Source organism: Caloenas nicobarica, chromosome 7 (assembly GCF_036013445.1).
Source record: "Caloenas nicobarica isolate bCalNic1 chromosome 7, bCalNic1.hap1, whole genome shotgun sequence".
Lineage (NCBI taxonomy): Eukaryota > Metazoa > Chordata > Aves > Columbiformes > Columbidae > Caloenas > Caloenas nicobarica.
In genome coordinates, this window is record NC_088251.1 from 20,602,600 (window position 1) to 20,620,587 (window position 17,988).

General features: G+C 38.8%; 1 protein-coding gene across 1 annotated transcript in view; it reads left to right on the forward strand.

Moving 5' to 3' along the window:
• LOC135990760 (TBC1 domain family member 12-like) overlaps positions 1–17,988 on the forward strand; it is a 45,163-nt gene that overhangs the window by 1,127 nt on the left and 26,048 nt on the right. Inside the window, 1 exon segment of the mRNA XM_065638784.1 lies at positions 16,691–16,814. Within this exon segment, the coding sequence (XP_065494856.1) occupies positions 16,691–16,814 (124 nt within the window).

Genomic DNA, 17,988 nt, shown 5'->3' on the forward strand with positions numbered 1-17,988 from the left:
GGCCTTCAGCCTGGGGCGGGTGTTGCCCCGCGGGGCGCGGCGGGCCGGGTGCGCCGGCGGCGGGGGTGAAGGTCTGCCGGACCGGCTCACGGGGCCGTGGGGTTGTCTGAAGGGCCGTGTCTCGGCGCCAGCAGTGTCTTACCGCTAGTCAGGTGATGAGCGAGCCCAGCCCCGACGGGCCTTTGCCACCGGGTAAATATTACTGCAGCTTTGGGTTGGAAGTGAGCGTAAGGTGATAAAGTCACTTGTGCTGCTACAAACTACACGGGCTTCAAGCTGGAATCTGCTTTCTGCGCCAGAGCATTTTGCTGTCTGAATGAACACAGTGGTACTGATTAAACTGAGGAATAAGGTGAAAATTGTTGGTATTGGAAGCTACTTTAGTGTGATAGAGCCGTGGAAGTTGCAAAGGCTTATAAAGCTTTTGCTGCTTGTTGACGATATCAATACAGTTTACTTGTTTATTCCAAAGTGTGGTGTGGAATGCTTTGAGGACTAGGTTTTGTGCTGGAATTAATTGGGCCTCTGTTAAGTTTCTAGCACAAACCAAAAAACTTTGGGACATCCAGCTTCATTATCTGGGGACTCTGTAGAATCACTTGCTCTTTGACATACTACACAGGAGGTGCATCTTGACTATAATAGTTTATAGCATACTCTGTATTATTTTTGTTGTGTTTGGAGAAGGGATTTAAATTCCAAAATTTCTAACAGTTTTTACTCTCTAAGACCCCAGGGTTATAGTTACTGTGTGACAGTCACTCTAATAGCACAGTGGGTCTCTAAGTGTTTTGAGAAGACAGAATAAGATTACATCTATTAACTGAAAAATTGATATAGAAGAAGGGAGGTTTGATCTTGAGGCAGGATCCCAAACTGAGAAATAGGCTCTTTCTGCCAGCCCTCAGGAAAGAGAGAGATGGATTCCTGCCTGAGGATACTGGCAGTTGCAGAGTAAGTTTGATACCTCCACTTTGTTTCAAGGATGGGTTGAGAGATGTCCCTCTATTCCCACTATTTCCTGTTAGTGTTCTTTTTCCCCACACCTTTTTTTCCCCGCATGTTATGTGGACCGCAGTAGATTACTTTCCCTTTGCCTCATTACTTGAACACTCTGACCAGTAACATTGGTACTTACTGGTTATTGCCCTGGAATGAAAGCTTAATGAAATTCTGTACAATTTTCTTCATAGAAAAGACTGAACTTGGTGTGCAGTAGAAGTTGTTGTCAGTATATACTCATGTTTGCTGTTTCTAGTGAAGACTTGAATAACGCATGGAAAAATGTAATTGCTTCTATCCTGGCAAAAGGTATAGTGCTGGTGCCTCAGTGAAAAAAAGGACTTGCTAGAGAGCCAGTTTCATAGCCCTTGACTGGCTCAGCTGTCTGTGCCTCTTGCATGTTTGGCCTGGTGAGCAATATTGTCTTCAGTGACTTTTCCTTAAGCTCTGCCTATCTGTTCATAAAAGTGTCTTAGTTACAGCTGAATTCATCTGAGCAGCCAAAATGAGATCTGTTAATAAAAACTACTTTTACTGATTAGAGAGAAAAAAAACCCACAACAAACAAAAACCCACAAAACCAAACCCAGACTTACCTTCCTTGATAGATTTGTCTCTGGATACAGTAACACTAGAGTTTGTAGTCTCCATTGCTTAGTGAAGTGGTAATAAAACTTGCTTGTCATAAATTTTTTTGAGTAGGTAGTTCTTGTCCTCAGATCTATTTCTGATACTTTAAAAGTTTAGACTTCTCTCTTTTTTTTTTTTTTTCCTAAACTGCTCAGGTTCATTCCAAACTGACAGTTGCCACCTTGGCTCTCAGGAATGAGGACTTAAGTTGTTAAAAACTGTCCTGTGATTGAATGTTGATAGCAACTATACCCCCTTGTGAAGCCTCTCAGCAGATGATTGGTTGTATTTTTGGATGAGCACAGAGCCATAAATGATGTTGCTTCCCAAAGCTTAAGTTGTACTAGGTGACCGTGTCCTATCAAAAGTACTTGCTAAGATAGAACTGCTTGTTTGTGTTTTGTTGGCATGTGTATCTGCTTCTACAGCGTACGGGTAGTTCAGCAGTCTAGAGCATTTTATATAGGCTGTTTTGCACTTGTAATGCTCTTGGTCTAGGTTACAAACTCTAAAATTTGGTAGCTTCCATTGTTTTTTCTAGTAGTCATAATCACATGGAAATTCTTTACAAGGTGGACGTTTCTTGCTGTTATTTAAAATCTGAGAGAAGGCAAGGGGGAAGTCCTACTGCTTTCAGTGTGAGAGCTTCGTTGTTGTCATTGCCCAGTCAGTTGAGCTGTTCAGTCATGGCAGATCTGGGTTAGGAGGCTGCTGTTTCCAGCTGCTTGTTTCTGTCACTTCAGTTTTCAGCCTGGCCTGCTTCGCAGTTCCTTGAAATCATCCGTATTAATTGTCTGTGTTAATTTCACTGAACCAGAAGAGAAACCGATGAGGTGAGATAAGGGAAAAAGTGAGCAGCTGTCAACAGTGGCATCTTACCTGAGCTCTGTAACAGGGAGAGTCGCTGTGCCCTTCAGATTGTCAGTAATAATTATTTTAAGACCATGGGAATGTTTACATCAGTGATCAAAGCTTTTTTCTTTAGGTAAGTATTAGATGTAATATTTGGCCCTGGCCTCTTAAGTTGTGTTTGTGCCAAATTAATAACCCTGTCAAATCAATGCTAACTTTAAACTGAAAAATAATCATTTTTGCTGTCTCTTTGCTCTGCCTCTTTCTCTCACCATGTGAAGTGGGATGTCTCAAGTAAATCAGAGGTATGTGAAGTAGAGTGCCGTGGCAAGGAAAATTGCATGACTATGGTCACTTGTCTCCACTGTGCTACTGTTATGGTCAGAGCATTAAGTGGCTTCTTGAAAGTCACCTGTCACTGCTTTGTACTCCTGTGTATGATTCATAATATGGTCATATATAGGCACTGTTCTTGTGGTTTATGGTCTTAGGTAGCAGCTTACAAGGGTAATGCTCCGTTCTTGGGTTATTGGGTCACTTTTGGGTAGCCCCAGTGGATTGTTATTGGGTACAGAATGGTTCAGTGAGCAGGAATGTTGTGTGGACAGTTGAATTAAAGCTGCGATGATTACAGTATACTTTATCCCCCAAAGCAGCACATATAGAGCAGAATAGTAAACCAAAAAGGCCAAGCAGCAGTGAGTATTGTAGGACTGAGATAAAGCCATGGTGATTCTGAATGTCTTATAAAGATAGGTTATACTTCATAGTCCTACACGTATGTACCAAGCTTGTGTAGGTATTGTTCCTTTCTGAATTGCGTATTTACTAGATAAATTTACGTATCTTGTAGTTGGCAAAGTTTCTCATTCCTGGATTCAAAGCTTACTGGTGACAACAGCAGTGATACTTACACTGTTGTAGTAAAGCACCATTTTCCCAAGTACTTGTTTTCCAGAATTCATCTAACAAGTTTTACTGATAAAATTGCAAAGAGCTTAATTCATAACCACCACTTATGGTAGATCACAGCACATCCTAAAGACCTATAGGCATAAGGTGTTGGACACATAGATGGTAGTTGGCACACATATACTTAAAAACCTGTCTTTAGTCTCATCCTTCCTCACCCAGAGTGGTTGTGCTTATTGTCCAGAAGTTTTGAAAAATCTTCACTCGTGGAGATGATGGGAAGTTGAAGGGAGCCAGTATATGTAGGAACAAAGAACTGAGAAATCTCTGAAGTCTGCATCTGTTTTTCCTCTTTTTGTAAACACAGTTCTGTGATTCAGTAAATAGGTAGTTCTTCCAGAGCTGCTAATCTTTGTGCTCCTACTAATGTCCTTGACAGAGTCTGCAGAGGGTTGTGAAGAGGTTTACCTCCTTGAGTATGGTTACTTGTGTACTAGTAATGTCTGTAGATCTATAGTTTAAATTTCTTACTAAGTAGCACTTGAAGCTCTTTGAGCTATATAGGCATATACCTAGTCTACAGTTGCATCTTGTCAGTGTTTAATACCAGAGTCAACGTGGTTGCGTGGTGGTGTGTGTTTGGTTTTTTACAGAGCTCTTCTGTTTCATAAATCAGCATGAAACTTCAGGGGATGTACAGTGCCTCTATGAAGAATAGATCTGTTTTATGGGGTTTTGGTCAAAAAAGGGAGTCAAGTGGAGTATGAACCATCCTAGTTCTGATAGATATTCTAAACCTTCTGTTTGTGTGAAGGTCAAAGAACAGATTGGGGGCGCTTCACAATGCTTCATTTATATTTCTCTGTTGCCTGCGCCTATGTCCTGGCCAGTTCTTGCTGACAACCTGAAAGACTTCGTGTGCTTGTTTTTGATTTCAGGGTTGTTTTTTTTCCCCCTGTCCAGATAAGAAGGAAAAAGGAAAAAAAAAAAAAAGCCGCAGAGTGCTTCTAACATGTCAAGGAAATATACTGGTAATATATTGGAAAGATCATGGGAGAGAAGAGCTAAGGGAATACAACAAAGCTTCCCTCAGAAGTTGTGAGGGCACCCTTCACTCTTGTGTCTTTGTCCGACCTAATTTTTTTTTACTTTCTCTAAGCAATCTTGTAACTTAAGCGAACAAGCAGATACCTATAATTGATTTTAATTAAAGCTGACTGGAGAAAGTTGGCAAGAGCACCTGGACCCAAATCTGTGACTAACTTCAAACAGTATTCCTTTTTCCTCAGTTAGAGACATAATTAACTTGATATAAATAGGAAAAAGCATTCATATTATCAAAATGAGAAGCTTCTCTGTGGATTCTTCATTCACTGTTTGCTAACAGTGATTGATTTCTATGAAGTTGTGTTGACATGTTTGCCAGTTTCTGGCTTTCAGTCATATGAATAACAAATATAATGGCAACTTAAGGGTAATCTCCAAAGTCAAACAAACTGTAGCAAACTTTGAAGATAAAAGCTTAGCACTTTTTATTTTGGCTCCCAACTTTTTAATAACTTTGTACCTGGAAAATTTTACCCAAATGATAGAAAACTTTTATTCATAAAAAGGTCAAGGAAATATTGTGTGCATCTAAAGTTTCACAAGTGCCAATCCCACTGTAGAAAACTAAATCTAGATGACAGCAGCCTTGTTTTTGTTAGTGAACCAGTTCCAAGCAGCTTATGAAAATGAGCAAGTCCTCAAGGTCTATGAGTCGAAAATGGCTGTTTGAGGAAATTTCTTGATGTATAGGTTTTAAAGAGTTTTGTGTTTCTGAAAAACGTGAGCAATGGCTGTTTCACCATAAGTATGTAAGATGCTGTGCACCCATGTTACCCATGTTATTTTGGCTAGGATGTCTGTTGATTAGTAAATCAAAGTTAAATTTCAGGTGTGCAAGCAGAAGAATCATATGCTGATTTAATTTGGATAGGTATCAGATTGCTCCAGCTTCTGTCTGCAGCCCATTTCCTGCCCTCCCCTGTTTCCCTCCCCCTCCTCCCCTCCCAAGAAAAAAACCAAAACACCACACTTGACTAAATAGATGTGATTTCTAAGACCTTACAGCCATATGTATAATCTTCATCAACTTCAACTGCCCAATGTATTATTAGAAATATATCTTTTCTCCTTGGTAGACTTTGGTACAGATATTTGCAGTGGGAGTCTTATAATCCTAATAGGATTTTTATTGAAGTAAGTTTTCCTTAAACTAATGCCGTAAGTTCTGGTGATTGGTGGTTTGTTGTTGTTTTTTTTTTTTTTAGGGGGGAGGGGAGTTGTGTGTGGGGTTTTTTTGGTGTTTTTTTGTGTGGGGTATATATTTTTTTTTTCCAAGCCAAATAGCTGAAATTGCTGTTCAGTGTGCACCAAACTGTTGGAGTCTTAGCTGCTTTTGCTAAGGAGTGTTTTATAGAGGCATTTAAACTTAGCCTGAAATTATCTTCTCCCCTGCTTAGTTTCACAGAAGGCCTTTTTCATTCCCTGGTCTCTTCTGCTTATTTTATGCCACAGAATTTCTTACAGACTCAATATATTGAGCATAGTGTGACAAAATGAATGGGACCTCTCTTCTGAATAGGTTATGACTAAAACGAGAATGTTTTACATGGGAAAGAACCGCCAAAGGAGGTCGCTTTAATCACAGCTGGCTTCTAAGAAAATGATAGTTTTATGCTTTTGCTTTTCTGACTGTTCAATTATTCATTAGGCTATTTTGCCTTGGTTGTTTAAGAATAAAAAAGGATTTTAAGGATTTTGGTCACATTTCATTTACATGGATGCAAAAATTGTTATTCCTCTCTTGAGTTCCTGGGAACTGCTGAGATGTTTATGATATAAAGCCTGTCTTTTTTATTATCCCTTCTTGGTCTTGTTTGTTGTTCAGCTGGGAAAGGACTAGGTTTGTTAGACTGGATGGTAGACACTGCTTTAAGCTTCTCAGCCTCAGACTGTGCTGTGCTTCTCAGCCTTTTTATTACTGCTTTCTAAGGAAGTGAAGTTTAGGCAGCTACTGCCTCATCTCTGTGATACTGCAGCCTGTTAGCCAGGTTCAGTCACATTTCTCTGAGACTGAGAGGACTCAAACATATAAATCCTGCAGGTTTTTGAATTAAGGCTGGGCATAACGAGAGCCTGCAAAAGAGAGACCCTGCTAATTTGGCTCTGTATTTGCAGAAACCAGTCAGCTGTGCAAACCACCTGCAGAGCATATTGCTTCTGGCCCAGCATTGGGGTAGCAGTGTGAGAGGTGGATGGATGTTGTGGGTGAACTTATGACCTGAATTAGTAGAAAACTGGTTTTGATGGTCATAGATGAGTTTATTCTTACAGAACTTCTGAGAGCCAAACACTCGGACTGGTGTTCTTGTAAATTTCCGTTTCTCCCCACTGAGAATAATACCTGTAGCCCATGGGAGGACTCTCTTTGGGGTTTTTCTCCATCCTTCTCCAAGGTACTCCTTTATTACGAAGAAATGGTGTTCAATTTCTGTTGTTATATTGGGAACTTTTATTTAATGTACTCTTGAGAAATGAAACAGTCTTTCTTGATCAGGCGGTATAATAAAAGCTGCCTTGTTGGCTCCCCTTGCATAGGGCAGTTCTGTTGATCTAAACAAATGTCCTGAAGGCCAGCTGTAGACACAAACTAAGTGATTGTCTAGAAGGAGAAAAGACACTAGAGATATGGGAAGAAATAGAACATCTTTAACCCTTCTGCCTCTGCTGTAGCAAATGAAACCCAGGCTTACTGCTGCTGCTGCCCCAGTTGCTGAGGTCTGGTTTGATGTGCTGAGGAAGATGCAGTGAGACAATGGTGATTGTACTTCACACGTCTTACATGTGCTCCAAGAACAGCGAACAGAGTTGTTGATGCTAGTTCCTCCGCTTTCTGTAGCAGAGGAAGGTCGGCCCTGGCCAGGTCTCAGACCCCACAAAGCTCAGTCCTGTCTGTATTGCTTTAGTTGCCTAATGCATCCATTAATGTAGGATCTTGTCTGTCTTGCTGCTGGGCAATAATGAAGCTGGTTTTGTATGCTGGATGCCAGAATGCTTAAAAAAAACCCAACCAACCAAAAAAGCCCAAACAAACTGTGAACTACCAAAGGCATTGGGGGGATTTGTAGCTGTGAGATGGGAAGCAGTGGAGATTCCAGAGCACAAAGTGTATCTGTTGTGGGTGGCTGAGGGAACTGAGGTTGTTCAGTCTGGAGAAAGGGAGGCTGAGGGGAGACCTTACCACTCTCTACAACTACCTGAAAAGAGGTGGTAGTGAGGTGGGTGGGGGTCTCTTTTTCACAGGTAACAAGTGATAGGACAGAGGAAATGGACTGAAGTTGTACCAGGGCAGTTTTAGATTGTATATTAGGAAGAATTTCTTCCCAGAAAGGGTTGTCAGGCATTGGAACAGGCTGTGCAGCCTATTGTGGTTGAGTTGCCATCCCTTGAAGTGTTTAAAAGACGTGTAGATGTAGTGCTTAGGGACATAGTTTAGTGGTGGCTTGGCAGTGTTAGGTTTACAGTTGGACTTGATCTGCAAGGTCTTTTCCAACCTAAATCATTCTATGATTCTAGCTGCTTGTTATAAACTTTAGGTATTTCGCCAGTTGCTTGCTGTTCCTCAAATTCAGTGGGCAGCTGAGTGATAGATTGGTGAATTTCTTCCTTGCTTGTAAAACATAAAGACATCAGGCAAACCTGGAAGTAATCAGGCTCTTGCATATTAATGTCCTCTAACAGATCAAAAATGGATTATTGAATTTTGTAGTATTTCTGCAATTTATCACTGAAGCAGTGACATAAAATCTATTGTGAATTGCTAACCACAGCATATACCAGATACACTAAGTGGCTCTAAAAGTAGTACAGTAATACTTTGTAGTACTACATTACACAATTGAGTAGTTGACAGGCACTCTGGGAGCAGAAGGAGAAGTAGTAAATGAGGTTTAACCAGGCTGCTTGGAGCAGTAAGCATTGCCAGCTCTTGGGACAGTCTTAAAAAGAAAACTCTGCCCTGTGTTTGAATTTACAGTTCACAGACTTGTAGGCTGGATCAAGGGCTGAAAATCTTTCACCTTTGTCTTGAAAATGTATCTCGTATAGGAACATTCAGACTATGCAGGTGACTGCCCTGATAAAGCGTGAGATTTTTGCCTTAACTGAAAGTGGATTTCTAGTAGAACAATTTTAGGTAGTTTGCTTCAGTACCTTGTACTTTTGTGAGATATCTTGGTGAGGTGATTGAAGAATTTGTTGTTGTCAGGAAACAAAGGGAATGTCTCTTCCCTGCTTCTGGTATTTATTTGATCCTCTGTGAGCTGCTATAGCTCGTTAAGCCAGGGAGTGAAAAAATGTGGATGGTTTTCTAGGGGATTAATGAGTTGAATTGACTTGCAAGGTATGGAGAGTCTTGGGAATTGATGCAGAAGAAGGGGCTGTAGGATATGACTGCTGCAAGGAAGAGAAATGGGCTTCCCCTTAGTGGAGCTGGAGTAGCTTGGCCATTGTGTGTGTGTGGGAGGGAAGGGGTCTTACTCCTCTAGTGTTGTTTTGCTCAGAGTATGTTGCTGGTTAGCCAGGTGTGGCTTTGCTGGAGTAGATACACCTGGCCATGAAAGAAATAGCAGAACGTCTGTAGTCAGCTGGTAGAAATTCTCCACTTCTTGCAGCTGTGATCTAGGATTTTGATTTAGGTTCTGTGGGCAAGTGACATTTGGTTATTATTACATGTTTGATGTAGCATCAAAATAGCTGCTGAACTACTGGATTAAATATGAAGATGATAAAATAGTTTGACGTAGAGCTCTGTTTTGCTAGTTCACTCTGAAAAGTAAAGGTAAGACCACACCAATTATCTTCCTTTTTTTTGTACTTGAGCATTTTGAAATTTAACCACGTCTGTCACCTTGGCATATGTCTGCTTGTTCATATATGTTTTGGAATGCTTGAGCATGTTGACCTTGTAAAGTTGACCTGCGCAACAGGTGTTTGTTAGAAGTATAATTTAAACTGTTAAAATACTGTTTACCAGTAAGTGCTGTGTACTAAGTGTTCTGTGATACTGCTAAATGCTTTCAACTGTTAAAACTTCCTAATTGTTTCTGTACCTGTAGTAGAACTGTTTTGCAGCAGAGTTTGTAAAGCCACTTTGGGACTGGTATCAACTGTTAATCTTTCCCTCCTAAGAGGCCAGAAACCTCCTTCTTGCCTACCCCTCAATACTTAGTAGCTACTCCTTGATAGTTCATTAGATTTCAGGTATACCTAATTGTATTATAGTTGAGGCTTTAGTTAACCAGTAATACCAATGGAAATGTCAGAGTTTCATTAAAAAAAATACTGCAAGCTTGGTCTTGCTGAAGATTGGTGTTCTACTGGTTCGGATTTTTTTGTTTCCTTATTTTAATTTTTTGGGGGGAGGAGAGGAAAACTGAAAACTTGCTTGTATAGCACTTAAGACTGTAGTTCTAGAGTATTACAGATGTAAACATTAGAATTCCTTTTAAGAAGGGTGGTTTGGGATAGCCTCTGCGTTGTCTTGGTGTGGAGAGAGAGAAGAGGTCTTTGTACTGCTCAAAGGTCCTGAAATGTGAAGCATCCTGTAATATGTAGATCTGTGTTTGGGGGAACAGGACTTCAACTGGTGTGTAGCTTTTCCTTGCAGCAAGGTGGTGGAAGAGGGCAGAACTTGGAAACTTGTGCTCAGAGCAACTGTATAAATGTATGGAATCGAAATGGGCTGATGTTATTCTAAGTTATTGAAACTAAAAATATAGACTGTGTAATAAATTCTGAATTTATTAGTGTTTTTTTCTAAATCTATATGTTATGGATTTTAAACTAAACTGAAAAATGCTTGTATTTTAACTTAAAAATTAAGGTTGAAATGTGAGAGTAAAGGATGAGTTGAAAAGTGTATTTCTAAAGTAGGGGTATTTGCTCTTAATGTTTTAATGTTCATGTCACTTTTCCAGCCATAACTAATAATGCGAAGAAAACACTTCTGAGCATGTGAAAGTGAGCAAATAGCTCCTGGACAATGTCATAGAATTCAAATCTAAAATAACCCTATCCAATGATGTAAGAAATAATTATTGTGTGCACCTTGAACATGCATTGTAACTTTTCGGACACTTTCATAAATTCCTACAAATGGTGTACTGTATATAAACAATTTAAAAGCTAGAAATAGAATTCTGCTTTCGTTGCTCTGTGAGCTTTTTAAGTGGCTAACCAAAAGGTTGTGTGTTGTGGGTTTTTTTTTTTTCTGTTAATGATTCATTATTTATGCTTAGAGTTGAATTACATTTGTCTCTGTATGTAAATTATTGAAAAGTCTTGTTTAAGAGGAGCTACTTGTCTATAATCAAGCAATGTTTTTCTGGTGTTATTTCCAACTTGTTGCATGTAAGACCTTAACAGAATGGACAAGTCTTGAGTATGAAGAAGAATTCTGTTGTGTTCTTAAGCAGCTTTTGTGTTTTACACATGGCAAAAATATGCCAGTGTGAATGTTAAAATTCTTGCTATGTACTCAGTTTCAGTCATGAAGGAATATGGAATTACAGACTTGCAGGGGTCTTCAGAATTTGTGCATACTGTTCTGAAGGTATGGCTTTAAGCCTAAATGACTGATTTTAATGCTATACCAGTAAAAATGCATTTGTAACAATTCCTAGACATAACGTCTTCTAACTCCTCAGTGATACAGCTCTCTGCATAAAGATTATTAGGTACATAAGTAGTTTCCTTATCAGTTTGTCTTTTGGCTCATTCAGATTTCAACCATAGACCTATTTTGCATGCCTAGGAAGCTTATTTAAAAATTAGCATGGGGATGGAGCAAGAACAGACTGTTTTTTCACAAGCAGAACTCTATTCTTTGTGGTGATGCAAAGTAAATTGTATCGTAATACATATGCAGTTTTTAATGTTTTGTTATTTCATATTGCTTTTACAAATTCTGAGGTTTTCTTAGAATCAGTGGATTTTTAATGTGATTTAGTTATTGCAGAGAAATGCAACTTCCAGGTTTTTTAGCTGCATTTTTGTAATTATATTTAAAACAACCAAACAGGAAATCTTTTTTTTTTTGTCCAGCTTGGTGCTCATTTGCAGTATTAATTCCATGCTGGATTCTCCCTCTAAGCCTGTGTGATTCTGGGAGGAAAAGTTACATAGGATAAAATGAGGATATTCTTGATGTGCTGCTGATTCCTTCCTGTTTGTGTCTTGCTTCACTGGATTTAACATGAGACGGTTGTCTTATGCAGAGTCTAACAACGGGAACTAGATGCTTAAGAAAACGGAAAATATAATCAGCCATCATTTCCTTTATCAGTTCTTCCAGCTTTCAAAGCTTGTTTTCTCAGCGCTTCCCTGTTATCAGACATCTTGACAGGTGGATGCAATGACAATAAATGATCGTTGATTGAAAATGACAGTAAACCAGACTGTTATGTGTGCAAAGTAAAAGTCAGAAAAACGATTTAACAGTAAGGTCACTTGTAGGAGCTATTTTATTTGTAGATTAGTGAGTAAACATTTTGAGCAAAGTTACTTTGCAAAGGAAATAGATTATAGTATTCTAGCTTTCAGCATCAGGATTGAAACACATTTATTTCTAAGATGACCCTGAATTCTGAATATTTTATTTGGAAAAAAAATTGTTTGGTGTCATGCTTCAAGTTTTGCAAGGATTGTTTTCCAGGGATGCCCACAGTTGTCTAACGTGGTGCAGCATTTTGAATTAGATGTATTTGTATATTAAAGTGAACCGTAAGGAGAAAGCATGCTTGGTTGCTCAGGTGTAACAGTAATTATGATCCTGTGTTTTTATGCTTTCTTCTGAGATCATATACTGGTTTCAGTAGTTGATACCACTTGATTTTTGCCACTTTCATAGTGCAGAACTGATGCTCATCTTAAATGGCTCACATGTAAGATCCAACCTTCCTCTGCACTTGAAATTTGTATATAGAGAACTAAAAGCAGCAGAACAGGTGAAGCTTGGGTCTGAAGGTGGAGTTCTAATGATTTCATTCTCTTAACACCTAATAAGTTGAACAGTGCTGCAATCTTTCTTCAATGTGGAGAAGGTAAATCCCTATTAGAACACCTTCCTGCTTTGGCTGACTAATTACCTTCGAGTTTGCTGTGCCTTTTAAAAATCTGATTGAAGGTGCATTACTAGATTCACTGACTAAACAGGTTGGCTTTCTAGGCAATCACATTAAAAGTGCTTTAATAATGCAGGGTAAGCTGTACACACCAGGACTGCATTTTAGCTTGCCATCTTGCAACTTTGTTGTATGTCATAGATTTCTAAACTGTTGGTTTTTCTTTTTTTTTCCTAAACACTTCACAAGCATTGCTGAATGTATGGCTTTGAAGGCTACAGGTTACAGTTTTATGGAGGGTGGAAAGATGAGTCAGGATCTGTATCTTGTTTTAAAGCTCAAAACTAAGGGCAGATACAGGCTTGTGGATGCTGTTTCCAAGTGTTATTGTTAAGAATGCTGGACTCAAATGGGAGTTTTAGGAAAAAATGGGAAGTAAATAAAGTTGATTGCTTCCAATAATGCTGTACTATATCTCAACAACATCAGAACTCTGAATCATCAGAGATTATTCTTCTGGCAGGCTCCTTTGAGGCTCAAAGTTAAAATTGAAAGCCCAAGGATGTACATTTGGAGTGGGAAGGAAAGCAACTTCAGGTTGCCCATAGGGTTTTGTATAGCATAATCCAAACAATGTCAGGAATAGATGTCTTGGTATGTGCCAGTAACAGCTTCGTAGTCTGTGGTACTTCAGTTACTTTTCAGGCTCTTCAGTGCACCCACTGGGACATTTTTGAGTGTCACTGAGAATGTTAATATGTGTTCCAGTGTAGTTATGTAAAGCTAGCAGGGAAAAAAAACTTGTAAGTTTTCCACTGGGCTTTTGTAAACCAGAGCTAATTCAATGAACTAATTTAATACTTGTCCTTTCAACAGAAAGTATTATTCAGTTCTAAAGTGTAGGCTTCTTTTTAAGGAAATTCAATGTTTTCGGATGGATTTTGAGATTCTGTACCAAAATGCCATTGACTTTTCAGTCCATCTCAATGGATGACTTTTCCTGGGATCAGTGAAACTCATGAATATTCTAAGCAGCAACAAATATATCAAATCTGGTACACTTCCTGCAACTCAGTGAATGCAACTGGTAAGCTTTCACAGATGCTGTTCCTTAACGGGGCTTTCATAAGGCCTTACTGTTGTCAACAACACATCAGATGTGATACTGTTAGCTGCCAAAACAATGTATTAAAGTGTCCTTCCATCTTCAGTAAAGCTTATTTGTAAACCTCCCATTAATTTCTCTTGGATTAGAATTCCTGTGTGAGGTTTATTCTGACGTGATATAATGTCTGACCAACGTTTTGCCTTCATAAGAAAAAGACTTCAATGAATATCTACTCAATAAAAGTAAAATTGTATATTTTCACTTGTGCATTCATAAAAAGTGAAATAAGCTTTTGCTAAATTCAGTACACCAAAGAAGAATAAAGAAACAACCAAGATTTATTTTGGTGGAGACTATGTTCTGGACAGTTTGTTTTAATGTTATATTTGTTTTTTTTAAAAAAATTGCAATCTTGTAAAAGCCACGAGGCTGCGTAAATCTTTTGTACAGATATATTAATTAAAACCTTCTGTGTGTTTACACATTTTTCCTTTTAAAATCTGCCAACTTCCTGGTTAATCATAAACCAGCTTTGATACAGTGACAGATTGGCATCACTCTTCAAGGTGTACATCTTCTCCATTTCCACAAGTGCTGGAAGCAATGGAGCTGAACTGCCAGGTAATCCTGATAGTATTTTGTAGTATGTGCAGGGACTGGATGGTTACTGCTATCCAAGAAGTCAGGACACATCAGCTATTTCATATTTCAAGAATGGTACTCCAGAATGTATCTTCCTGCATACCTGCTTTTGGGAAAATCTTTCTCCTAATTAAGTTTCAAATATAGCTGCTGCCGTAGTTGCAGATTTAAGGGCAAGGCTGTAGTGTGGTATTTAGTGTCATGTTGGTCTTTAGAATACCTTGTCTTGGTTTTTTGATGATTCTTTGAACACTCCTCATTCCCTTCTGAAGACAATGTAAAGCACTGTGAAATATTTCCTGTACTTGTGAAATGAGCCGTTTTTATTTCCATAAGCACACTTTTTGCTTCTTTTTTCTGTTATGGATGGACCTGTTCATTTCAGTAATGGTGTGCAATCCTGGGACTGACTTTAAAGATGTTGGTACCATGGCTTGGCTCTTTCATCAGCCCCTCTATCCAGGTCATGTGTCAGAAAATGCTAGTTTGAGGTTCTGGGTGCTTACTCTGCTTCCACAGGGATGGACTAAGATATTGCAAGTTTCCCTAATGGGGACAGAATTGTGGTATGCACGGATCACAACTAATGCTTACTAGAAAACCTTGTATTAATTAAGCTATTATGCTATTAATTAGCTATTAATATCTAATTAAGCTATTACTAATAGCAACAGCTTGATTTCATTAATGGTGGGTAACTATTAATGCAGTGCAAGCAATTATTCCCAGGCATGTTTACTGACTTACTGGGTTGGAACAACAGCTGGGAGATGTCCACAGAAGCGGAGGGCTGTACTGATGCACCAACAGCTTCTATGCGGGCATTCAAAAAAATCTCTCAAAGTCCTTTCTCTTTCATCAGGTGTGTATGTAATCCTGTACTCCCTGCCTGCCTATAGCAGCTACTGCTTTCTTGACTGCAGTCTTCCTTTTTTTATAACAAGCTGTTGTTGGTAGCATGTGCTGGTGGCCTTGGACAGACTGAGCAGTCTCAGTGTTCTGAGTTTCTCGGTTCTCCTGGATTCCACAGGACTGCTAGTCTTGAGCTTACAGTTCTTGGGAGACTTTTACACTTTATCAGCATCTACTTCTACTCCCCAGCTTGCTGGTTTTTGGTGGCTAGATCTTCAACTACCACAGGAGTATCTGTAGAGTCCATTCACACAGACTCGCACAGAAGAGATTTTTGTGACACGCATTCGCTTATTTCCTAAGTAACGAAAAACATTCTGCGAGCTGAAAAGATAGCTTGTATTTGAAAGCTATAGAATGTCTTTCAAACACTGACGGTTCCTAGTTGTACATCTATGCCGCATGGTGAGACCCTGACAGCGCTGGAGTTTAAGAGCAACTATGTACTTTTCAGACAGTTCGGTGGTTGGAGCATGCTGCTTCTGTCTGGGCAAAGCCAAGAGGCTGACTTCTGTGCACAAATGTGGATGAGTTCAGTTTGAGAAGGAAATCTATTTAAAAATACAACAAAATGTTGTAAGCGAAGGATAAATCTGGGGATGCCTTTCCAGAGGAAGAGCACGAAAGCACAAGGTTGGCTGGTTAGTGTTACTCAAAAAAATCTTCCAATAGAAGTGCTCCATATTCCACTCGCTCAGAGGTCAACTTGTAAGCATCCTGAGAAGTAACCTTACAGAGTACCTAACTTTTAATGCCTCTGTGTTTTTCATAAGTTTCTGGAAAGTAGCTTTCCACTATTCAAAATAAATGCACTTCTTTCTCTTTCAAAGCACTTGCACATAGCATGTTCTCTGAGAGCTTGTGATCAGAGTCAAATGGCTGGCTTTCTAAGAACTAGTAGAGCAATGCAGTTATCTGCTTGTTTGAGTGTAATTGCTTTAGGCACTGGCAAAGGTTATCTTCTGTGTGCATGGTCCCTGGTTTTCTAATCCATGTTATGAAAGCTGAAGATATGAAGATTGCAGAAAATGTTATTAGAAGTAATATTTCACAATTTCGTCTTAAATCTGTAAGTTACACAGTGATTTTGAGCTGTTTTCAGCTCCATAAGGTACACTAAAACAAACCCCAGACAAAAGTCTCTGAGAACTGTTGCATGCTGCTAACTTACATTGAAGAAAGTGTCTGGTATTACTAGAAGAGGGCTGATATTGCATAAAGTAGCTTAGAATTCAGAAGTAAAACAGAGTGTTAAGTACAAGTATTAGTATCAAAGCACCCATAATGAAAGCTGCTCAACTTAATTATTTTAAAGTATAAGAGAAAGCTAAGGTAGCACACTATGCATTCGTTGAGCAGTAATTCTCTACAGTGGTGAGCTTGATTTAAAGAAATGTAAGTACATATAAATATCACATGTTTATAAATTGTTAATAAACAAATAAATACCCTCCTCTCTTTTCAGAAACTTCTTTGCTAAAAGGACAAAGGAACTCAAACCTGCTGCCCAAAGCGCTCCTGGATGGAAGTTGTTTGGTAAAGTTCCACCCAGGGAAAACCTTCCAAAAGATTCCAAAATTATTCAGCAGGTGAGTAAGCATCACACAACTCTAGGCCCAAAACTTGTAAAAATTAATGCATAGGTATTTCAGTTCTCTGCTGTTATCTCCATGCTGTTACTGTACAACCATGGAGTGCTCTGGGAAGACTCTTTTGGGGCTTTGTCTAAAGAACAGTAGTTACTGAGAAGGTGTTTAGTTTTATGATTGTCTAATTACATTCTTCAGTACATCTCAGTGCTTATAAAATGGTGATGCATGTTCAAAAAGTGTTAAAACTGTTTAGGTCAAAACATCAGGACTTGTATTAATATTTCCTGTAAAATTTTGCCTTATTTAACATGCTACAGTTTTTTTAATGGTAAAGTGATCGTGAAACACTCTAGGCTTCCTTTATGAAGTTCACTTCTGAGTTACTTTTGCCTGTTTAGTGCAATAATATCATAGTTGCATATTCAGTTTGTCTTCAAACTAGATATCAATCTAGGAAAATTTATCCTCTTAAAGCATTATTGTGTGTTCTAGTGTTAGAAAACTGGTTTTGGTGTTGTTTTGTGTGTGTGGTGGTTGGATTTTTTTGTGTGTGCGTTTTTCTTTTGGTGGTCTAACTCATCTTCCCATAGTTATTCTTGCCTGGAAGGCTTACAATGTGCGTAACTTGTGACAAATTGCTAAGAGTTCTTTCTGAAATATGTAATCTTGTTTCATCTACACTTGTAATCTCACTCAAGGTATTTTTGTTTCAAAATAGTATGGTAAGTTGAACTTGTTTTAGAGTTACTAAGTTACCACAGAAAGGTAATTCTGATTTCTGTCCCCTGATACCGAGTTGTTCTTCCATATATTTGTTCTTGCAGAATCTGTCTTTAATTAGATAAAATAATAACAAAATGGCATAGTCTTTAAAGACGAGCAGTTGGTGATGCATCATTAACTTGATGTTAACATGTGATCCTGAAGCTGAAAGATTTGTTGACCTAAAAAGTATGATTGTCCCTTGCGTTGGTGCAAACAGTAACTTTAATCTCTTGAGAGCTGCTTTGTCTTTCTCTCCTTGCTCAAATTCCATATAAGCTGTTGTGTTTAGCAGGTACAAATGTGGCTGTGAATGAAGCAGTGTTAAGCCATCTTCTAGAAGGAGCTTCATGGTGAAGAGGGCCTTTTGGGAGCAACTAAAGTGCAAAACACAATGAAAATTATGAGA